This window comes from Scyliorhinus torazame, chromosome 11 (assembly GCF_047496885.1).
Source record: "Scyliorhinus torazame isolate Kashiwa2021f chromosome 11, sScyTor2.1, whole genome shotgun sequence".
NCBI classification, from domain to species: Eukaryota; Metazoa; Chordata; class Chondrichthyes; order Carcharhiniformes; family Scyliorhinidae; genus Scyliorhinus; species Scyliorhinus torazame.
Window position 1 is genome coordinate 251586373 of NC_092717.1, and position 24366 is coordinate 251610738.

Sequence of the window (24366 nt, forward strand, 5' to 3'; positions counted from 1 at the left end):
CTTGTCTTACTTCCTTGAAACTCATTACCGCCGTATTCCCTCAGACCGGATTGCTTTTCAATGTTATACTGTGTCCCTATTCTGCTATCAGTCTGCATCCCTTCCAAGCTAGTTTAATCACTTCCCAACAGCACTTGCAAACCCGCCAGCAAGGATGTTAGTCCCACTCTGGTTCAGGTGTCGACTGTCCCGCTTGTACGGGTCTCACCTTCCCCAGAAACGGCCCCAGTGATCCAGGAATCTAAAACCCTCTCTCCTGCACCAAGTCTTAAACCACACGTTCATCTGTGCTATTCTCCTATTCCTGTACTCACTAGCACGTGGCACTGGGAGTAATCCAGAGATTACAACCCGAGAGATCCTGCTCTTTAGTCTATTGCCTAACTCCCTGAATTCTTGAGATGTATTTTCCCACAGTGAACTTGTGTTTTAAAAAAAATTTGTGTTAGTCAGACCATTGTAGATTAAGATGTACTTTTTAATCTGTATTAATCTTAAAATTCTGTGAGTATTTATTAAACTCTGGGCGGAGTAAAGACATATTTCATCATCCAATTTTTTCATGTTCAATAAATGTTTTTTCTTGGTAAAACAAATTAGCGGTTGGGCGGCAGTGGTTAGCACTGCTGCCTCATGGCGCTGATGACCCAGGTTCGTCCCGGCCCCGGGTTACTGTGTGTGTGGAGTTTGCACATAACCCAAAAAGATGTTCAGGGTAGGTGAATTGGCCTCGCTAAATTGCCCCTTCATTGGAAAAAAAGAATTGTGACACTTCCTCAACGTTTTATAAAAAATATGTTGGGTTCTGGTGAGCCATGGTTCCTTTGTGAAATATTCCCATCCAGTTATAACAGCAACTGGGATCACAATTGCATGATACTGAAATCCAACCTCGCTTGTTGGATTATTCTTCAGCCTTGGGTATGCCTCCTGCAAGTTCGAGATCCACTATCTTGTTTGTTGTGAAAGCAACCTGAGACTAATCTCACTGCCCACTACACCTTCACTATAGCGGTTTGGATCAGAAATTGGCTAGCTGGAAGAAGACAGAGGGTGGTGGTTGATGGGAAATGTTCTGACTGGAGTCCAGTTACTAGTGATGTACCACAAGGATCTATTTTGGGGCCACTGCTGTTTGTCATTTTTATAAATGACCTGGAGGAGGGCGTCAAAGGATGGGTGAGTAAATTTGCAGATGCCACTAAAGTCGGTGGAGTTGTGGACAGTGCGGAAGGATGTTACAAGTTACAGAGGGACATAGATAAGCTGCAGAGCTGGGCTGAGTGATGGAAAATGGAGTTTAATGCAGAAAAGTGTGAGGTGATTCATTTTGGAAGGAATAACAGGAAGACAGAGTACTGGGCTAATGGTAAGATTCTTGGTAGTGTAGATGAGCAGAGAGATCTCAGTGTCCATGTACATAGATCCCTGAAAGTTGCCTATCCCAGGTTGATAGGGTTGTTAAGAAGGCGTACGGTGTGTTAGTTTTTATTGGTAGAGGGATTGAGTTTAGGAGCCATGAGGTCATGTTGCAGCTGTACGAAACTCTGGTGCGGCCGCATTTGGAGTATTACGTGCAATTCTGGTCGCTGCATTATAGGAAGGATGTGGAAACATTGGAAAGGGTGCAGAGGAGATTTACCAGAATGTTGCCTGGTATGGAGGGAAGAATTTATGAGGAAAAGCTGAGGGAATTGAGGCTGTTTTCGTTAGAGAGAAGAAGGTTAAGAGGTGACTTAATTAAGGCATACAAGATGATCAGAGGATTAGATAGGGTGGACAGTAAGAGCCTTTTTCCTCGGATGGTGATGTCGAGCACGAGGGGACATAGCTTTAAATTGAGGGGAGATAGATATAGGACAGATGTCAGAGGTAGGTTCTTTACTCCGATAGTAGTAAGGGCGTGGAATGCCCTGCCTGCAACAGTAGTGAACTCGCCAACATTAAGGGCATTTAAATGGTCATTGGATAGACATATGGATGATAAGGGAATAGTGTAGATGGGCTTTAGAGTGGTTTCACAGGTCGGCACAACATCGAGGGCCGAAGGGCCTGTACTGCGCTGTTATGTTCTATGTTCACTTTATCTTTTTACAGCCTTAAATAAATTGTTCTCTGGATAATTTTTGATCCTTGTTCTATGGGCGGGACGGAAGCACAGTGGTTAGCACTGTCGCTTCACAGCGACAGGGCCCTGGGTTTGATTCTCGGCTTGGGTCACTGTCTGTGCGGAGTCTGCACGTTCTCCCCGTGTCTGCGTGGGTTTCCTCCGGGTGCTCCGGTTTGCTCCCACAAGTCCCGAAAGACGTGCTTGTTAGGTGAATTGGACATTCTGAATTCTCCCTCCGTGTATCTGAACAGGTGACGGAATGTGGCCACTAGCGGTTTTTCACAGTAACTTCAAGATAAAGACAGATAATTTTTTGAAGAATAAAGGGATTAAGGGTTATGGTGTTCAGGCCAGGAAGTGGAGCTGAGTCCACAAAAGATCAACCATCATCTCATTGAATGGCGGAGCAGGCTCGAGGGGCCAGATTATCGTCTACTCCAAGTTCTGCTCCTTGTTCTGATGTTCATATGTTCATTGCAGTGTTAATGTAAGCCTACTTTTGACATGAATAAAGATTATTATGTCAATCAAGTTTTTCCTTCTCTTTGGGCTGCCAGGTCTTCCTAGTGATTGCAAGGTGGTTCAGGTCCTGGAGGAGGAAGCACGAATTCGCCTCTCACAGTTCAACCAGAAAGATATCTCCATGGTGTTCAGCAGCATCATGAAGCTCCATCCATCCACCGAGCACCCGTTGGTCGAAAGCTGTCTCACCGGCCTGGAGAAGAACATTGAGAAGGAACGTCACCCCCAGACCCTTTTCCTCTTGTTGTCCTATTACAAACTGAAGGCTCAGGAACTGCAATCCGACAGTTACAGCAATGATCAGCTTCTCAACAACCGGAAGATCCTGCGGTTAGTGAAGCACACACTGGGACACGTAACCAATGTGAGGGATCACGAGATGACTCTACTGGATGAGATGTTGGCCACCTGTTCCCGGGAGACCAGTAATAAGTCACTGGAGCTGATCTTCAGTTCTCCACTCTTCTATGAGAACAGGCAGGAGAGATTCATCAGCAGCTTGGCAGGTAGGATGGTGATAGACCTTCGCTCGTCAGTGGATCATACTTGTTCAAATGAAAATCAATTTAACCAGTGTTGCTCTCTAAAATAGCATTTAATCCAGCACCAAGGCCATCTTGTTCATCTTTCATTCGCGGTCCGTGATCTCACGTGAACTGTCTCTTAACAGCCTCGTAACAGTTCCCGTAACAGCCTCCCCGAACAGGCGCTGGAATGTGGCGACTAGGGGCTTTTCACAGTAACTTCATTGAAGCCTACTTGTGACAATAAGCGATTTTCATTTCATTTCATTTCTTAAATGTCTCTGGAGAGTGAGTCCCCCAACCCAGTGTCCATTCCAGATATTCACAACAGTTTCTGCCTTTCCCCAACTCTTCCTGATTTTATTCTTTTGCTTGAACTGCGTCGGTGACAAACCTATCAGACCTTCCTGCCTTTCTATCTGTGTGTCAGGGCTTTAGTTGTACTATTTCTGATCACTCTCTGCTACCTCAAAACATGTGTGACCCGAGAACAGAGAGCATCAGAAACCTAATCAGTTCGAAGGGCTTTGCAGCTATCCCAGGTTATGTCTTTATCTGACCTAAATGCTCATGACCATCTCAGCACAAATCACAGAATGAGGAGTGGGAGCTTGGTTACCCCACTGCCTATCCTACTGCCCACTCCAAGGTTGCTGACGCAGCTGTGCGCCACCCCGAGCCATTGCACTAAGAAGAATTTACAGCCGCTTATGTGAGGATATTTTTTTTCTACTTCAGAGGAACTCCCAAAGAAAGTGGACAACATCACTCCCTACACCATGGCACTCATTGCAAAGTACATCGCTCGTCATCGACTGCGTGAGACCAAGCTTCTGGACACGATTGCAGAGTTCCTCGTCAAAAAGGGGGAATACCTGGACAGTAAGGTAATTGCTGACAGCTTCTTTAACATAACAGAAAACGCCCTCTGGGGCTGCACCGTTTGAGGAGGTTATGGTCAGTATTGATTGAGAGGATTGGGAGGAAAATGAAACAACAACTTGCATATGTATAGCATATTTAACACAATAAAATGTCCAATGGCACTTTATATGAGTGTTATTATACAATGTTTGGCACCAGTTTGCATAATGTGATGTTCAGATGCCTGACGCCTGGTCAAAAAGGTACGGTTTAGGGCAGCACGGTGGCGCAGTGGGTTAGCCCTGCTGCCTCACTGCGCCAAGGTCCTGGGTTCAAATCCCGGCCGTGGGTCACTGTCTGTGTGGAGTTTGCACATTCTCACCGTGTTTGCGTGGGTTTTGCCCCCACAACCCAAAGATGTGCAGGATAGGTAGATTGGCCACGCTAAATTGCCCCTTAATTGGAAAAAATGAATTGGGTACTCTAAATTTTTTTTTAAAAGGTGCGGTTTAAAGAATATCTTAAAGTGGGGGGGAAGAGAGTTGGAGTGATTTCAAGAAAGAGACTTTCAAATTTCAGGCCCTTGGCAGCTGAGGCATGGCCGCAGTGGGGAAGCGATTCAAATCGGGCTGCTTAAGAGGCCAGAATTAGATGGTGCCTTGTAGGTGGTGGACCGGCTTTGGGGGTAGGGTAAGGAGGTGAGTTACTCTGCACCGACCCTCAAAGAACATCCTACCTCGGCCCACAATCCACCCTATCCCCGTAACCCAATAACCCCACCTAACCTTTTGAACACGAAAGGGCAATTTAGCACGGCCAATCCACCTAACCTGCACATCTTTGGACTGTGCGGGGAAACTGGAGCACCCGGAGCAAACCCACGCAGACACGGGGAGAACGTCTAAACTGCACACACAGTGATCCAAGGCGGGAATTGAACTCAGGTCCCTGGCGCTGTGAAGCAGCAATGCTAACACTGTGCCACCATGCTGCCCGAGGTGTCTACATCACCAACAATTTGTTCTGGTCCACCCATGTCAGCGCTACGACCAATAAAACACAACAGCGCCTGTACTTCCTCAGGAAACAAAGAAATTCAGCATGTCCACATTGACTCTGAACGATTTTTACAGATGCACCATAGAAAGCATCCTATCTGGCTGCATCACAGCCTGGTATGGCAACTGCTCGGCCCAAGACCGTAAGGAACTTCAGAGAGTCGTGAACTCTGCCCAGTCCATTACACGAACCAGCCTTCCATCCATTGACTCCATCTACACCTCCCACAGCCTTGGGAAAGCGGGCAGCATAATCAAAGATCCCTCCCACCCGGGTTATTCTCTCTTCCAACCTTTTCCAACAGGCAGGAGATACAGAAGTCTGAGAACATGCACGAACGGACTCAAAAACAGCTTCTTCCCCACTGTCACCAGACTCCTGAATGACCCTCTTATGGACTGAACTGATCTCTCCACACAGGGGCTGTTTAGCACAGGGCTAAATCGTTGGCTTTGAAAGCAGACCAAGGCAGGCCAGCAGCACGGTTCGATTCCCGTAACAGCCTCCCCGAACAGGTGCCGGAATGTGGCGACTAGGGGCTTTTCACAGTAACTTCATTTGAAGCCTACTTGTGACAATAAGCGATTTTCATTTCATCGTCTTTACTTTGTAGCACTACATTCTGTATACTTCATCCGATGTCTATGTATTTACATTGTGTATTTATCGTACAAAGATAGACCAGAAATTAAGGTTCTTAATTGAGGAAGGGCCAATTTGGATAAAATAAGACAGAATCTGTCCAAAGTTAACTGGGAGCAGTTGGGCAGCACAGTGGTTACCACTGATGTCTCACGGTAGCGATCCCAGCCTCTAGTACGCCTGCCGGCCCGTGTTCCTCGGTTCATCCGATAGATGTCTCAGTGTCGGGGGTCGGCTTCCTCCGGTCTAGCCGAGTGTAATTGGTGCTCGCTTTGGCGTCCCAGACTGAGAACCACCATCCCCTGTAGTTCCTGGAACCCTTGTTTGGCGTTTCGTCTAAGATGGCTACCTCCACCTCGTGCTGCAGGTACTGGTGGGCGTCAACAAGTAATTTCCATTGTCTGGCTGCATCATTGAGTCCTCATGCCAAGCTGTCCCGGAGTGTCTCATTCAATGTTGCTCTGAATTCGCAAGTCTCAGCCAGTTTCCAGAGGCAGGTCAAGAAGTCACTCACTGACTCGGCCTGAGCAGCCATATGGAGCCGGAACAGGCGCACAATGAGCAGTGGTTTTGGATCAAAATGCTCCCCCACCAGGGCGGCGAGTGACCGGATATTTGGATGGGGGGGGTAGACGTGGTGAATCGAGCACGCAGCAGCCAGTGTCGACGGCAGCTCCACTAAATCTTCGTCGCCAGTGTTGAATCCAGACAGAAGATAAGTAGCTGAACACAGATGATAAATAGAAATTAATAAACCAGGTTTATTGCAATACAAATCCCAAATTCCTCCACTCCCCCAAGTGTCTCCTTCCTCAAACTTCACCAAGCCGGGGATTTTATGTAAGCTGAGGCTCTCCTTGTTAAAGGGAAGCCCTGCCCCTTAAAGGGGAAGTTCATATTCCGGAGAGGTTATCGGACACTGATGATCCTGATCCTGGGTCATTCACTGGGGTTATAACAAGTAGATAGGTGCTTGATGGCTGGCGTGGACACGAAGCGCCTCTTTCTGAAATGAAATTAAAATTGTTTAATGTAGGCTTCAAATGAAGTTACTGTGAAAAGCCCCTAGTTGCCACATTCCGGCGCCTGTTCGGAGAGGCTGGTACAGGAATTGAGCCATGCTGCTGGCCTGCCTTGGTCTGTTTTAAAAGCCAGCTATTTAGCCCTGTGCTGAACCAGCCCCAATAACTCTTATGAGAGGGTTGTGGAGGTGAAGAGGGTGAACACGTGGAAAGTTAGACTCTTGTGAATATTTACAGGGGTTTCCTGGAGTGTGTAAAAATTCATGTGATGTACAGAAAGAAAGTCCCCAGGAAGGTTAATATTTACAGACGTCTCTGGAGGTATGCGATAATTTACAGAGGGTCCTGGGAGATTGTGGCTATTTAGAGGGTGCCCCTGGGAATGGAATGTTTACAGCGGGTTCCAGGGAGTGTGTGAATGTTTACAGTGGGTCCCAGGGAGTGTGTGAATGTTTACAGTGGGTCCCAGGGAGTGTGTGAATGTTTACAGTGGGTCCCAGGGAGTGTGTGAATGTTTACCGCGGGTCCCAGGGAGTGTGTAAACGTTTACAGTGGGTCCCAGGGAGTGTGTAAATGTTTACAGTGGGTCCCAGGGAGTGTGTGAATGTTTACAGCGGGTCCCTGGGAGTGTGTAAATGTTTACAGTGGGTCCCAGGGAGTGTGTAAACGTTTACAGTGGGTCCCAGGGAGTGTGTGAATGTTTACCGCGGGTCCCAGGGAGTGTGTGAATGTTTTTTTAAAAATAATATTTTATTGAAAATTTTTGGTCAACCAACACAGTACATTGTGCATCCTTTACACAACATTGTAACAATACAGATAATAATGACCTTTTTTAAATTTAAACAAAAACAACAACAAATAAATAAATATTAAATAACAAAAAATAAAAACTAGCCCTAATTGGCAACTGCCTTGTCTCAGGCCACCCCCCCCCCCCAAAGTCCTGGGCCGCTGCTGCTGCCTTCTTTGTTCTCCCCTATCTATCTTTCCGCAAGATATTCGACGAACGGTTGCCACCGCCTAGTAAACCCTTGAGCCGACCCCCTTAGGACGAACTTAATCCGCTCTAACTTTATGAACCCCGCCATATCATTTATCCAGGTCTCCACCCCCGGGGGCTTGGCTTCTTTCCACATTAGCAATATTCTGCGCCGGGCTACTAGGGACGCAAAGGCCAAAACATCGGCCTCTTTCGCCTCCTGCACTCCCGGCTCTTGTGCAACCCCAAATATAGCCAACCCCCAGCTTGGTTCGACCCGGACTCCTACTACTTTTGAAAGCACCTTTGTCACCCCCATCCAAAACCCCTGTAGTGCCGGGCATGACCAAAACATATGGGTATGATTCGCTGGGCTTCTCGAGCACCTCGCACACCTATCCTCCACCCCAAAAAATTTACTGAGCCGTGTTCCAGTCATATGTGCCCTGTGTAATACCTTAAACTGAATCAGGCTTAGCCTGGCGCACGAGGACGACGAGTTTACCCTGTTTAGGGCATCTGACCACATCCCCTCCTCAATCTCCTCCCCTAGCTCTTCTTCCCATTTCCCTTTTAGTTCGTCCATCATAGTCTCCCCTTCGTCTCTCATTTCCCTATATATATCCGACACCTTACCGTCCCCCACCCATTTCTTTGAGATGACTCTGTCCTGCACCTCTTGTGTCGGGAGCTGCGGGAATTCCCTCACCTGCTGCCTCGCAAAAGCCCTCAATTGCATGTACCTGAATGCATTCCCTTGGGGCAACCCATATTTCTCGGTCAGCGCTCCCAGACTCGCAAACTTCCCATCCACAAATAGATCTTTCAATTGCGTTATACCTGCTCTTTGCCACATTCCATATCCCCCATCCATTCCCCCCGGGGCAAACCTATGGTTGTTTCTTATCGGGGACCCCCCCAGTGCTCCGGTCTTTCCCCTATGTCGTCTCCACTGTCCCCAAATCTTCAGTGTAGCTACCACCACCGGACTCGTGGTATAGTTCCTTGGTGAGAACGGCAATGGGGCTGTCACCATAGCCTGCAGGCTGGTCCCCCTACAGGACGCCCTCTCTAATCTCTTCCACGCCGCTCCTTCCTCCTCTCCCATCCACTTACTCACCATTGAAATATTAGCGGCCCAATAATACTCACTTAGGCTCGGTAGTGCCAGCCCCCCCCTATCCCTACTACGCTGTAAGAATCCCTTCCTCACTCTCGGAGTCTTCCCGGCCCAAGCAAAACCCATAATACTCTTTTCTATCCTTTTGAAAAAAGCCTTCGTGATCACCACCGGGAGACACTGAAACACAAAAAGGAATCTCGGGAGGACCACCATCTTAACTGCCTGCACCCTCCCTGCCATTGACAATGCTACCATGTCCCATCTCTTGAAATCTTCCTCCATCTGTTCCACCAACCGCGTCAAATTTAGCCTGTGCAATGTGCCCCAATTCTTAGCTATCTGGATCCCCAGGTAACGAAAGTCTCTTGTTACCTTCCTCAACGGTAGGTCTTCTATTTCTCTACTCTGCTCCCCTGGATGCACCACAAACAGCTCACTCTTTCCCATATTCAATTTATACCCTGAAAAATCCCCAAACTCCCCAAGTATCCGCATTATTTCTGGCATCCCCTCCGCTGGATCCGCCACATATAGTAGCAGATCATCCGCATATAAAGATACCCGGTGTTCTTCTCCTCCCCTAAGTATTCCCCTCCATCCCTTGGAACCTCTCAGCGCTATCGCCAGGGGCTCAATCGCCAGTGCAAACAGTAATGGGGACAGAGGACATCCCTGCCTTGTCCCTCTATGGAGCCGAAAATATGCCGATCCCCGTCCATTCGTGACCACACTCGCCACTGGGGCCCTATACAACAGCTGCACCCATCTAACATACCGCTCTCCGAACCCAAATCTCCTCAACACCTCCCACAGATAATCCCACTCCACTCTATCAAATGCTTTCTCGGCATCCATCGCCACTACTATCTCCGTTTCACCCTCTGGTGGGGCCATCATCATTACCCCTAACAACCTCCGTATGTTCGTGTTCAGCTGTCTCCCCTTCACAAACCCAGTTTGGTCCTCATGAACCACCCCCGGGACACATTCCTCTATTCTCATTGCCATTACCTTGGCCAAGACCTTGGCATCTACATTGAGGAGGGAGGTTGGTCTGTAGGACCCGCATTGTAGCGGATCCTTTTCCTTCTTTAAAAGAAGCGATATCGTTGCTTCTGACATAGTCGGGGGCAGTTGTCCCCTTTCCTTTGCCTCGTTGAAGGTCCTCGTCAGTAGCGGGGCGAGCAAGTCCAAATATTTTCTGTAAAATTCAACTGGGAATCCGTCCGGTCCCGGGGCCTTTCCCGTCTGCATGTTCCTAATTCCTTTCACCACTTCTTCTACCGTGATCTGTGCTCCCAATCCCATCCTTTCCTGCTCTTCCACCTTGGGAATTTCCAGCCGATCCAAAAACTCCATCATTCTCTCCCTCCCATCCGGTGGTTGAGCTTCATACAATTTTTTATAAAATGTCTTAAACACTTCATTCACTCTCTCCGCTCCCCGCTCCGTCTCTCCATCTTCGTCTCTCACCCCCCCTATTTCCCTCGCTGCTCCCCTTTTCCTCAATTGGTGTGCCAGCAATCTGCTCGCCTTCTCTCCATATTCATACTGTACACCCTGCGCCTTCCTCCATTGTGCCTCTGCAGTGCCTGTGGTCAGCAAGTCAAATTCCACATGCAGCCTTTGCCTTTCCCTATACAGTCCCTCCTCCGGTGCTTCCGCATACTGTCTGTCCACCCTCAAAAGTTCTTGCAACAACCGCTCCCGTTCCTTACTCTCCTGCTTCCCTTTATGTGTCCTTATTGATATCAGCTCCCCCCTAACCACCGCCTTCAACGCCTCCCAGACCACTCCCACCTGAACCTCCCCATTGTCATTGAGTTCCAAGTACTTTTCAATGCATCCCCTCACCCTTAAGCACACCCCCTCATCCGCCATTAGTCCCATATCCATTCTCCAGGGTGGACGCCCTCTTGTTTCCTCCCCTATCTCCAAGTCTACCCAGTGTGGGGCATGATCCGAAATGGCTATAGCCGTATATTCCGTTCCCCTCACCCTCGGGATCAATGCCCTACCCAACACAAAAAAGTCTATGCGTGAATAGACTTTATGGACATAGGAGAAAAACGAGAACTCCTTACTCCTAGGTCTACTGAATCTCCACGGGTCCACCCCTCCCATCTGCTCCATAAAATCCTTAAGCACCTTGGCTGCTGCCGGCCTCCTACCAGTCCTGGACTTTGACCTATCCAGCCTTGGTTCCAACACCGTGTTAAAGTCTCCCCCCATTATCAGCTTTCCGGTCTCTAGGTCTGGGATGCGTCCTAGCATTCGCCTCATAAAATTGGCATCGTCCCAATTCGGGGCATACACGTTTACCAACACCACCATCTCTCCCTGTAATTTGCCACTCACCATCACGTATCTGCCCCCGTTATCCGCCACTATAGTCTTTGCCTCGAACATTACCCGCTTCCCCACTAATATAGCCACCCCCCTGTTTTTCGCATCCAGCCCCGAATGGAACACCTGCCCTACCCATCCTTTGCGCAACCTAACCTGATCTATCAGTTTCAGGTGCGTTTCCTGTAACATGACCACATCTGCTTTAAGTTTCTTAAGGTGTGCGAGTACTCGTGCCCTCTTTATCGGCCCGTTAAGCCCCCTCACGTTCCACGTGATCAGCCGAGTTGGGGGGCTTCCCACCCCCCCCCCTTGCCGGTTAGCCATCATCTTTTTCCAGCTTCTCGCCCAGTTCCCACGCGGCTGTATTTCTCCCAGACGGTGCCCCCCCGCCCATCCTTTCCCGCACCCACTCCCCCCTTTCCCCAGCAGCAGCAACCCAGTAATTCCCCCCCCCCCCCCCCCCCCGCTAGACCCCCCGCTAGCGTAATTACTCCCCCCATGTTGCTCCCAGAAGTCAGCAAACTCTGGCTGACCTCGGCTTCCCCCCGTGATCACGGCTCGCCCCGTGCGGCGCCCCCTCCTTCCTGCTTCTCTATTCCCGCCATAATTATCATAGCGCGGGAACCAAGCCCGCGCCTCTCCCTCGGCCCCGCCTCCCATGGCCAACGCCCCATCTCCTCTCCCTCCCCACCTCCCCCCATCACCACCTGTGGGAGAAAGAAAAGTTACCATACCGCAGGATTAATCATACAATCCCTCTTCGCCCCCCCCCCCCCACTCGTCCCACCACTTTGTCCAAACGTTCATTTTCGTCGTCCAATCATTCCAATTTTTCTTCTACAATAAAAGTCCACGCTTCATCCGCCGTCTCAAAGTAGTGGTGCCTCCCTTGATATGTGACCCACAGTCTTGCCGGTTGCAGCATTCCAAACTTTATCTTTTTTTTGTGAAGTACCGCTTTGGCCCGATTAAAGCTCGCCCTCCTTCTCGCCACCTCCGCACTGCAATCTTGATAGACGCGGATCACCGCGTTCTCCCATTTACTACACCGAGTTTTCTTCGCCCATCTAAGGACCATTTCTCTATCCTTAAAACGGAGAAATCTCACCACTATGGCTCTGGGAGCTTCTCCTGCTCTCGGTCCTCGCACCATAACTCGGTATGCTCCCTCCACCTCCAACGGACCCGTCGGGGCCTCCACTCCCATTAACGAGTGCAGCATCGTGCTCACATATGCCCCGACGTCCGCCCCCTCCACACCTTCAGGAAGGCCAAGAATCCTCAAGTTGTTCCTCCTTGCGTTATTTTCCAGTGCCTCCAACCTCTCCACAGATCGTTTCTGGTGTGCCTCCTGTATCTCCGACTTCACCACCAGGCCCTGTATGTCGTTTTCATTCTCTGCTGCTTTCGCCTTCACGACCCGAAGCTCCTGCTCCTGGGTCTTTTGTTCCTCTTTCAGCCCTTCAATCGCCTGTAGTATCGGGGCCAACAACTCTTTCTTCATTTCCTTTTTTATCTCCTCCACGCAGCGTTTCAAAAACTCTTGTTGTTCAGGGCCCCATATGAAACTGCCACCTTCCGACGCCATCTTGGTTTCTGCTTGCCTTCCTTGCCGTTGTTCCAAAGGATCCGCTGCAATCCAGCCACTTTCCTCTCCTTTTTCCATCCGTGTCCAGGGGGAACACCCTTCTGGTTTACCGCACGGTGTTTTCAGCCGTTAAAATTGCCGTTGGGGCTCCTATCAAGAGCCCAAAAGTCCGTTTCACAGGGAGCTGCCGAAACGTGCGACTCAGCTGGTCATCGCCGCACCCGGAAGTAGAGTGTGTGAATGTTTACAGTGGATCCCTGGGAGTGTGTGAATGTTTACAGTGGGTCCCAGGGAGTGTGTAAATGTTTACAGTGGGTCCCAGGGAGTGTGTGAATGTTTACAGTGGCTCCCAGGGAGTGTGTGAATGTTTACAGTGGGTCCCAGGGAGTGTGTAAATGTTTACAGCGGGTCCCAGGGAGTGTGTAAATGTTTACAGCGGGTCCCAGGGAGTGTGTGAATGTTCACAGTGGGTCCCAGGGAGTGTGTGAATGTTTACCGCGGGTCCCAGGGAGTGTGTGAATGTTTACAGTGGATCCCTGGGAGTGTGTGAATGTTTACAGTGGGTCCCAGGGAGTGTGTGAATGTTTACAGTGGGTCCCAGGGAGTGTGTGAATGTTTACAGTGGGTCCCAGGGAGTGTGTAAATGCTTACCGCTGGTCCCTGGGAGTGTGTGAATGTTTACAGTGGGTCCCAGGGAGAGTGTGAATGCTTACAGCGGGTCCCAGGGTGTGTGTGAATGCTTACCGCGGGTCCCAAGGAGTGTGTAAATGTTTACAGTGGGTCCCAGGGAGTGTGTAAATGTTTACAGTGTGTCCCAGGGAGTGTGTAAATGTTTACAGTGTGTCCCAGGGAGTGTGTAAATGTTTACAGCGGGGCCCAGGGAGTGTGGGAATGTTTACAGTGGGTCCCAGGGAGTGTGTAAATGTTTACAGTGTGTCCCAGGGAGTGTGTGAATGTTTACAGTGGGCCCCAGGGAGTGTGTGAATGTTTACAGCGTGTCCCAGGGAGTGTGTAAATGTTTACAGTGGGTCCCAGGGAGTGTGTAAATGTTTACAGCGGGTCCCTGGGAGTGTGTGAATGTTTACAGTGGGTCTCAGGGAGTGTGTAAATGTTTACAGTGTGTCCCAGGGAGTGTGTGAATGTTTACAGCGGGTCACAGGGAGTGTGTGAATGTTTACAGTGGGTCCCAGGGAGTGTGTGAATGTTTACAGCGTGTCCCAGGGTGTGTGTAAATGTTTACAGTGGGTCCCAGGGAGTGTGTAAATGTTTACAGTGGGTCCCAGGGAGTGTGTAAATGTTTACAGCGGGTCACAGGGAGTGTGTAAATGTTTACAGCGTGTCCCAGGGTGTGTGTAAATGTTTACAGTGGGTCCCAGGGAGTGTGTAAATGTCAACAGTGGGTCCCTGGTAGTGTTTAAATGTTTACAGTGGATCCCTGGGAGTGTGTGAATGTTTACAGTGGGTCCCCGGGAGTGTGTAAATGTTTACAGTGGGTCCCAGGGTGTGTGTAAATGTTTACAGTAGATCCCTGGGAGTGTGTGAATGTTTACAGTGGGTCCCAGGGAGTGTGTTGCTGTTTACAGTGTGTCCCAGGGAGTGTGTAAATGTTTACAGCGGGTTCCAGGGAGTGTGTAAATGTTTACAGCAGGTCCCAGGGAGTGTGTGAATGTTTACAGTGGGTCCCAGTGAGTGTGTAAATGTTTACAGTGGGCCCCAGGGAGTGTGTAAACGTTGACAGTGTGACCCAGGGAGTGGGCAAATGTTTACAGTGGGTCCCAGGGAGTGTGTATATGTTTACAGTGGGTCCCAGGGAGTGTGTAAATGTTTACAGTGGGTCCCAGGGAGTGTGTAAATGTTTACAGTGTGTCCCAGGGAGTGTGTATATGTTTACAGTGGGTCCCAGGGAGTGTGTAAATGTTTACAGTGGGTCCCAGGGAGTGTGTAAATGTTTACAGTGGGCCCCAGGGAGTGTGTAAACGTTGACAGTGTGACCCAGGGAGTGGGTAAATGTTTACAGTGGGTCCCAGGGAGTGTGTGAATGTTTACAGCGGGTCCCAGGGAGTGTGTGATTGTTTACAGTGGGTCCCAGGGAGTGTGTAAATGTTTACAGCGGGTCCAAGGGAGTGTGTAAATGTTTACAGCGGGTCCCTGGGAGTGTGTGAATGTTTACATTGGATCCCTGGGAGTGTGTGAATGTTTACATTGGATCCCTGGGAGTGTGTGAATGTTTACAGTGGGCCCCAGGGAGTGTGTGAATGTTTACAGTGGGTCCCTGGGAGTGTGTGAATGTTTACAGTGGGTCCCAGGGAGTGTGTAAATGTTAAAGTGGGTCCCAGGGTGTGTGTAAATGTTTACAGTGGGTCCCAGGGAGTGTGTGAATGTTTACAGCGGGTCCCAGGGAGTGTGTAAATGTTTACAGTGTGTCCCAGGGAGAGTGTGAATGTTCACAGTGGGTCCCAGAGAGTGTGTGAATGTTTACAGTGGGTCCCAGGGAGTGTGTGAATGTTCACAGTGTGTCCCAGGGAGAGTGTGAATGTTCACAGTGGGTCCCAGAGAGTGTGTGAATGTTTACAGTGGGTCCCAGGGAGTGTGTGAATGTTCACAGTGGGTCCCAGGGAGTGTGTGAATGTTTACAGCGGGGCCCAGGGAGTGTGTGAATGTTGACAGTGAGTCCCAGGGAGTGTGTAAATGTTTACAGTGGGTCCCAGGGAGTGTGTGAATGTTCACAGTGGGTCCCAGGGAGTGTGTGAATGTTTACAGCGGGTCCCAGAGAGTGTGTAAATGTTTACAGCGGGTCCCAGGGAGTGTGTGAATGTTGACAGTGAGTCCCAGGGAGTGTGTAAATGTTTACAGTGGGTCCCAGGGAGTGTGTGAATGTTCACAGTGGGTCCCAGGGAGTGTGTGAATGTTTACAGCGGGTCCCAGAGAGTGTGTGAATGTTTACAGTGGGTCCCTGAGAGTGTGTAAATGTTTACAGCGGGTCCCAGGGAGTGTGTGAATGTTGACAGTGAGTCCCAGGGAGTGTGTAAATGTTTACAGTGGGTCCCAGGGAGTGTGTGAATGTTTACAGTGGGTCCCAGGGAGTGTGTGAATGTTTACAGTGGGTCCCTGGGAATGTGTAAATGTTAACAGTGGGTCCCTGGGAGTGTGTAAATATTTACAGCGGGTCCCAGGCAGTGTGTAAATGTTTACAGTGTGTCCCTGAGAGTGTGTGAATGTTTACAGTAGGTCCCAGGGAGTGTGTGAATGTTTACAGTGGGTCCCTGGGAGTGTGTAAATATTTACAGCGGGTCCCAGGGAGTGTGTAAATGTTTACAGCGGGGCCCAGGGTGTGTGGATGTTTACAGTGGGTCCCTGGGAGTGTGTAAATGTTTACAGTGGGTCCCTGGGAGTGTGTAAATGTTAACAGTGGGTCCCAGGGAGTGTGTAAATGTTTACAGTGGGTCCCTGGGAGTGTGTAAATGTTAACAGTGGGTCCCTGGGAGTGTGTGAATGTTTACAGCGGGTCCTTGGGAATGTGTAAATGTTAACAGTGGGTCCCTGGGAGTGTGTAAATATTTACAGCGGGTCCCAGGGAGTGTGTGAATGTTTACAGCGGGACCCAGGGAGTGTGTAAATGTTTACAGTGGGTCCCAGGGAGTGTGTGAATGTTTACAGTGGGTCCCTGGGAGTGTGTAAATGTTTACAGCGGGTCCCAGGGAGTGTGTAAATGTTTACAGTGGGTCCCTGGGCGTGTGTAAATGTTTACAGTGGGTCCCTGGGAGTGTGTAAATGTTTACAGCGGGTCCCAGGGAGTGTGTAAATGTTTACAGCGGGTCCCAGAGAGTGTGTAAATGTTTACAGCGGGTCCCAGGGAGTGTGTAAATGTTTACAGTGGGCCCCAGGGAGTGTGTAAATGTTTACAGTGAGTCCCAGGGAGTGTGTAAATGTTTACAGTGGGTCCCAGGGAGTGTGTAAATGTTTACAGTGGGTCCCTGAGAATGTGTAAATGTTAACAGTGGGTCCCTGGGAATGTGTAAATGTTATCAGTGGGTCCCTGGGAGTGTGTAAATGTTTACAGCGGGTCTCAGTGAGTGTGTAAATGTTTACAGCGGGTCCCAGGGAATGTGTGAATGTTTACAGTGGGTCCCAGGGAGTGTGTGAATGTATACAGTGGGTCCCTGGGAGTGTGTGAATGTTTACAGTAGGTCCCTGGGAGTGTGTGAATGTTTACAGTGGGTCCCAGGGAGTGTGTAAATGTTAACAGTGGGTCCCAGGGAGTGTGTGAATGTATACAGTGGGTCCCTGGGAGTGTGTGAATGTTTACAGTGGGTCCCAGGGAGTGTGTAAATGTTTACAGCGCGTCCCTGGGAGTGTGTAAATGTTTACAGTGGGTCCCTGGGAGTGTGTGAATGTTTACAGTGAGTCCCAAGGAGTGTGTCAATGTTTACAGCGGGTCCCAGGGAGTGTGTAAATGTTTACAGCGTGTCCCAGGGAGTGTGTAAATGTTTACAGTGGGTCGCAGGGAGTGTGTGAATGTTTACAGCGGGTCCCTGGGAGTGTGTAAATGTTTACAGCAGGTCCCAGGGTGTGTGTAAATGTTTACAGTGGGTCCCAGGGAGTGTGTGAATGTTTCCAGTGGATCCCTGGGAGTGTGTGAATGTTTACAGTGGGTCCAAGGGAGTGTGTAAATGTTTACAGCAGGTCCCAGGGTGTGTGTAAATGTTTACAGTGGGTCCCAGGGGGTGTGTGAATGTTTACAGTGACTCCCAGGGAGTGTGCAACTGTTTACAGTGGGTCCCTGGGAGTGTGTGAATGTTTACAGTGGGTCCCAGGGAGTGTGTAAATGTTAACAGTGGGTCCCTGGGAGTGTGTGAATGGTTACAGCGGGTCCCAGGGAGTGTGTAAATGTTTACAGCGGGTCTCCGTGAGTGTGTAAATGTTTACAGAGGGTCTCCGTGAGTGTGTAAATGTTTACAGTGGGTCCCTGGGAGTGTGTGAATGTTTACAGTGAGTCCCAGGGAGTGTGTAAATGGTTACAGTGGGTCCCAGGGAGTGTGTAAATGTTTAAAGTGGGTCCCAGGGAGTGTGTAAATGTTTACAGTGGGTCCCAGTGAGTGTGTGAATGATTACAGTGGGGCCCAGGGAGTGTGTAAATGATTACAGTGGGTCCCAGGGAGTGTGTGAATGTTTACAGTGGGTCCCTGGGAGTGTGTGAATGTTTACAGTGGGTCCCAGGGAGTGTGTAAATGTTTACAGAGGGTCCCAAGGTGTGCGTAAATGTTTACAGTGGGTCCCTGGGAGTGTGTGAATGTTTACAGTGGGTCCCAGGGAGTGTGTGAATGTTTACAGTGGGGCCCAGGGAGTGTGTGAATGTTTACAGTGGGGCCCAGGGAGTGTGTAAATGTTTACAGCGGGTCTCAGGGAGTGTGTGAATGTTTACAGCGGGTCCCAGGGAGTGTGTGAATGTTTACAGCGGGTCCCAGGGAGTGTATGAATGTTTACAGCGGGTCCCTGGGAGTGTGTGAATGTTTACAGTGGGTCCCAGGAAGTGTGTGAATGTTTACAGCGGGGCCCAGGGAGTGTGTAAATGTTTACAGCGGGTCCCAGGGAGTGTGTGAATGTTTACAGTGGGTCCCTGGGAGTGTGTGAATGTTTACAGTGGGTCCCAGGGTGTGTGTAAATGTTAACAGTGGGTCCCTGAGAATGTGTAAATGTTAACAGTGGGTCCCAGGGAGTGTGTAAATGTTTACAGTGGGTCCCTGAGAATGTGTAAATGTTAACAGTGGGTCCCTGGGAATGTGTAAATGTTATCAGTGGGTCCCTGGGAGTGTGTAAATGTTTACAGCGGGTCTCAGTGAGTGTGTAAATGTTTACAGCGGGTCCCAGGGAGTGTGTGAATGTTTACAGTGGGTCCCAGGGAGTGTGTGAATGTATACAGTGGGTCCCTGGGAGTGTGTGAATGTTTACAGTAGGTCCCTGGGAGTGTGTGAATGTTTACAGTGGGTCCCAGGGAGTGTGTAAATGTTAACAGTGGGTCCCAGGGAGTGTGTGAATGTATACAGTGGGTCCCTGGGAGTGTGTGAATGTTTACAGTGGGTCCCAGGGAGTGTGTAAATGTTTACAGCGCGTCCCTGGGAGTGTGTAAATGTTTACAGTGGGTCCCTGGGAGTGTGTGAATGTTTACAGTGAGTCCCAAGGAGTGTGTCAATGTTTACAGCGGGTCCCAGGGAGTGTGTAAATGTTTACAGCGTGTCCCAGGGAGTGTGTAAATGTTTACAGTGGGTCGCAGGGAGTGTGTGAATGTTTACAGCGGGTCCCTGGGAGTGTGTGAATGTTTACAGTGGGTCCAAGGGAGTGTGTAAATGTTTACAGCAGGTCCCAGGGTGTGTGTAAATGTTTACAGTGGGTCCCAGGGGGTGTGTGAATGTTTACAGTGGCTCCCAGGGAGTGTGCAAATGTTTACAGTGGGTCCCTGGGAGTGTGTGAATGTTTACAGTGGGTCCCAGGGAGTGTGTAAATGTTAACAGTGGGTCCCTGGGAGTGTGTGAATGGTTACAGCGGGTCCCAGGGAGTGTGTAAATGTTTACAGCGGGTCTCCGTGAGTGTGTAAATGTTTACAGAGGGTCTCCGTGAGTGTGTAAATGTTTACAGTGGGTCCCTGGGAGTGTGTGAATGTTTACAGTGAGTCCCAGGGAGCGTGTAAATGGTTACAGTGGGTCCCAGGGAGTGTGTAAATGTTTAAAGTGGGTCCCAGGGAGTGTGTAAATGTTTACAGTGGGTCCCAGTGAGTGTGTGAATGATTACAGTGGGGCCCAGGGAGTGTGTAAATGATTACAGTGGGTCCCAGGGAGTGTGTAAATGATTACAGTGGGTCCCAGGGAGTGTGTGAATGTTTACAGTGGGTCCCTGGGAGTGTGTGAATGTTTACAGTGGGTCCCAGGGAGTGTGTAAATGTTTACAGAGGGTCCCAAGGTGTGCGTAAATGTTTACAGTGGGTCCCTGGGAGTGTGTGAATGTTTCCAGTGGGTCCCAGGGAGTGTGTGAATGTTTACAGTGGGGCCCAGGGAGTGTGTGAATGTTTACAGTGGGGCCCAGGGAGTGTGTAAATGTTTACAGCGGGTCTCAGGGAGTGTGTGAATGTTTACAGCGGGTCCCAGGGAGTGTGTGAATGTTTACAGCGGGTCCCAGGGAGTGTATGAATGTTTACAGTGGGTCCCTGGGAGTGTGTGAATGTTTACAGTGGGTCCCAGGGAGTGTGTGAATGTTTACAGCGGGGCCCAGGGAGTGTGTAAATGTTTACAGTGGGTCCCAGGGAGTGTGTGAATGTTTACAGTGGGTCCCTGGGAGTGTGTGAATGTTTACAGTGGGTCCCAGTGAGTGTGTGAATGTTTACAGTGGGGCCCAGGGAGTGTGTGAATGTTTACAGCGGGTCCCAGGGAGTGTATGAATGTTTACAGTGGGTCCCTGGGAGTGTGTGAATGTTTACAGTGGGTCCCAGGGAGTGTGTGAATGTTTACAGCGGGGCCCAGGGAGTGTGTAAATGTTTACAGTGGGTCCCAGGGAGTGTGTGAATGTTTACAGTGGGTCCCTGGGAGTGTGTGAATGTTTACAGTGGGTCCCAGGGAGTGTGTAAATGTTTACAGAGGGTCCCAGGGAGTGTGTAAATGTTTACAGTGGGTCCCAGGGAGTGTGTGAATGTTTACGGTGGGTCCCAGGGAGTGTGTAAATGTTTACAGCGGGTCCCAGGGAGTGTGTGAATGTTTACAGTGTGTCCCAGGGAGTGTGTAAATGTTTACAGAGGGTCCCAGGGTGTGTGTAAATGTTTACAGCGGGTCCCAGGGAGTGTGTGAATGTTTACAGTGGGTCCCAGGGAGTGTGTAAATGTTTACAGAGGGTCCCAGGGAGTGTGTAAATGTTTACAGCGGGTCCCTGGGAGTGTGTGAATGTTTACAGTGGGTCCCAGGGAGTGTGTAAATGTTTACAGCGGGTCCCAGGGAGTGTGTAAAAGTTTACAGTGGGTCCCAGGGAGTGTGTAAATGTTTACAGCGGGTCCCAGGGAGTGTGTAAATGTTTACAGTGGGTCCCTGAGAATGTGTAAATGTTAACAGTGGGTCCCTGGGAGTGTGTAAATGTTAACAGTGGGTCCCTGGGAATGTGTGAATGTTTACAGTGGGTCCCAGGGAGTGTGTAAATGTTAACAGTGGGTCCCTGGGAGTGTGTAAATGTTAACAGTGGGTCCCTGGGAATGTGTAAATGTTAACAGCGGGTCCCTGGGAGTGTGTAAATGTTTACAGCGGGTCCCAGGGAGTGTGTAAATGTTTACAGTGGGTCCCAGGGTGAGTGTAAATGTTAACAGCGGGTCCCTGGGAGTGTGTAAATGTTTGCAGCGGGTCCCAGGGAGTGTGTAAATGTTTACAGCGTGTCCCAGGGTGAGTGTAAATGTTTACAGTGGGTCCCAGGGAGTGTGTAAATGTTTACAGTGGGTCCCAGGGAGTGTGTGAATGTTTACAGTCCCAGGGTGAGTGTAAATGTTTACAGTGGGTCCCAGGGAGTGTGTAAATGTTTACAGTGGGTCCCAGGGAGTGTGTAAATGTTTACAGTGGGTCCCTGGGAGCGTGTAAATGTTTACAGTGGGTCCCAGGGAGTGTGTAAATGTTTACAGTGGGTCCCTGGAGTGTGTGAATGTTTACAGTGAGTCCCAGGGAGTGTGTAAATGTTTACAGTGGGTCCCAGGGAGTGTGTAAATGTTTACAGTGGGTCCCAGGGAGTGTGTAAATGTTTGCAGCGGGTCCCAGGGAGTGTGTAAATGTTTACAGCAGGTCCCAGGGAGTGTGTAAATGTTTACAGTGGGTCCCTGGGAGTGTGTAAATGTTTACAGTGGGTCCCTGGGAGTGTGTAAATGTTTACAGTGGGTCCCTGGGAGTGTGTAAATGTTTACAGCGGGTCCCAGGGAGTGTGTAAATGTTTACAGCGGGTCCCAGGGAGTGTGTAAATGTTTACAGTGGGTCCCAGGGAGTGTGTAAATGTTTACAGTGAGTCCCAGGGAGTGTGTAAATGTTTACAGTGGGTCCCAGGGAGTGTGTGAATGGTTACAGCGGGTCCCAGGGAGTGTGTAAATGTTTACAGTGGGTCCCAGGGAGTGTGTGAATGTTTACAGTGGGTCCCAGGGAGTGTGTGAATGTATACAGTGGGTCCCTGGGAGTGTGTGAATGTTTACAGTGGGTCCCTGGGAGTGTGTAAATGTTTACAGCGCGTCCCAGGGAGTGTGTAAATGTTTACAGCGCGTCCCAGGGAGTGTGTAAATGTTTACAGCGGGTACCGGGGGGTGTGTAAATGTTTACAGTGTGTCCCAGGGAGTGTGTGAATGTTTGCAGCGGGTCCCAGGGAGTGTGTAAATGTTCACCGTGGGTCCCAGGGAGAGTGTGAATGTTTACAGTGGGTCCCAGGGAGTGTGTGAATGTTTACAGCGGGTACCGGGGGGTGTGTAAATGTTTACAGTGTGTCCCAGGAAGTGTGTGAATGTTTACAGTGGGTCCCAGGGAGTGTGTGAATGTTTACAGTGGGTCCCTGGGAATGTGTAAATGTTAACAGTGGGTCCCTGGGAGTGTGTAAATATTTACAGCGGGTCCCAGGGAGTGTGTAAATGTTTACAGTGTGTCCCTGAGAGTGTGTGAATGTTTACAGTGGGTCCCAGGGAGTGTGTGAATGTTTACAGTGGGTCCCTGGGAGTGTGTAAATATTTACAGCGGGTCCCAGGGAGTGTGTAAATGTTTACAGCGGGTCCCAGGGTGTGTGGATGTTTACAGTGGGTCCCTGGGAGTGTGTAAATGTTTACAGTGGGTCCCTGGGAGTGTGTAAATGTTAACAGTGGGTCCCTGGGAGTGTGTGAATGTTTACAGTGAGTCCCAAGGAGTGTGTCAATGTTTACAGCGGGTCCCAGGGAGTGTGTAAATGTTTACAGCGTGTCCCAGGGAGTGTGTAAATGTTTACAGTGGGTCCCTGGGAGTGTGTAAATGTTAACAGTGGGTCCCTGGGAGTGTGTGAATGTTTACAGCGGGTCCTTGGGAATGTGTAAATGTTAACAGTGGGTCCCTGGGAGTGTGTAAATATTTACAGCGGGTCCCAGGGAGTGTGTGAATGTTTACAGCGGGACCCAGGGAGTGTGTAAATGTTTACAGTGGGTCCCAGGGAGTGTGTGAATGTTTACAGTGGGTCCCTGGGAGTGTGTAAATGTTTACAGCGGGTCCCAGGGAGTGTGTAAATGTTTACAGTGGGTCCCTGGGAGTGTGTAAATGTTAACAGTGGGTCCCAGGGAGTGTGTAAATGTTTACAGTGGGTCCCTGGGAGTGTGTAAATGTTAACAGTGGGTCCCTGGGAGTGTGTGAATGTTTACAGCGGGTCCTTGGGAATGTGTAAATGTTAACAGTGGGTCCCTGGGAGTGTGTAAATATTTACAGCGGGTCCCAGGGAGTGTGTGAATGTTTACAGCGGGACCCAGGGAGTGTGTAAATGTTTACAGTGGGTCCCAGGGAGTGTGTGAATGTTTACAGTGGGTCCCTGGGAGTGTGTAAATGTTTACAGCGGGTCCCAGGGAGTGTGTAAATGTTTACAGTGGGTCCCTGGGCGTGTGTAAATGTTTACAGTGGGTCCCTGGGAGTGTGTAAATGTTTACAGCGGGTCCCAGGGAGTGTGTAAATGTTTACAGCGGGTCCCAGAGAGTGTGTAAATGTTTACAGCGGGTCCCAGGGAGTGTGTAAATGTTTACAGTGGGCCCCAGGGAGTGTGTAAATGTTTACAGTGAGTCCCAGGGAGTGTGTAAATGTTTACAGTGGGTCCCAGGGAGTGTGTAAATGTTTACAGTGGGTCCCTGAGAATGTGTAAATGTTAACAGTGGGTCCCTGGGAATGTGTAAATGTTATCAGTGGGTCCCTGGGAGTGTGTAAATGTTTACAGCGGGTCTCAGTGAGTGTGTAAATGTTTACAGCGGGTCCCAGGGAGTGAGTGAATGTTTACAGTGGGTCCCAGGGAGTGTGTGAATGTATACAGTGGGTCCCTGGGAGTGTGTGAATGTTTACAGTAGGTCCCTGGGAGTGTGTGAATGTTTACAGTGGGTCCCAGGGAGTGTGTAAATGTTAACAGTGGGTCCCAGGGAGTGTGTGAATGTATACAGTGGGTCCCTGGGAGTGTGTGAATGTTTACAGTGGGTCCCAGGGAGTGTGTAAATGTTTACAGCGCGTCCCTGGGAGTGTGTAAATGTTTACAGTGGGTCCCTGGGAGTGTGTGAATGTTTACAGTGAGTCCCAAGGAGTGTGTCAATGTTTACAGCGGGTCCCAGGGAGTGTGTAAATGTTTACAGCGTGTCCCAGGGAGTGTGTAAATATTTACAGTGGGTCGCAGGGAGTGTGTGAATGTTTACAGCGGGTCCCTGGGAGTGTGTAAATGTTTACAGCAGGTCCCAGGGTGTGTGTAAATGTTTACAGTGGGTCCCAGGGAGTGTGTGAATGTTTCCAGTGGATCCCTGGGAGTGTGTGAATGTTTACAGTGGGTCCAAGGGAGTGTGTAAATGTTTACAGCAGGTCCCAGGGTGTGTGTAAATGTT

The 24366-nt window shown here is 49.7% G+C and overlaps 1 protein-coding gene across 1 annotated transcript in view; it reads left to right on the forward strand.

Moving 5' to 3' along the window:
- Window positions 1-24366, forward strand: part of fastk (Fas-activated serine/threonine kinase) — a 107945-nt gene that overhangs the window by 7690 nt on the left and 75889 nt on the right. The window contains exons 2-3 of the mRNA XM_072468564.1: window positions 2668-3138; window positions 3895-4043. Of these exons, the coding sequence (XP_072324665.1) occupies window positions 2668-3138; window positions 3895-4043 (620 nt within the window). The remainder of the gene's footprint in view (window positions 1-2667; window positions 3139-3894; window positions 4044-24366) is intronic.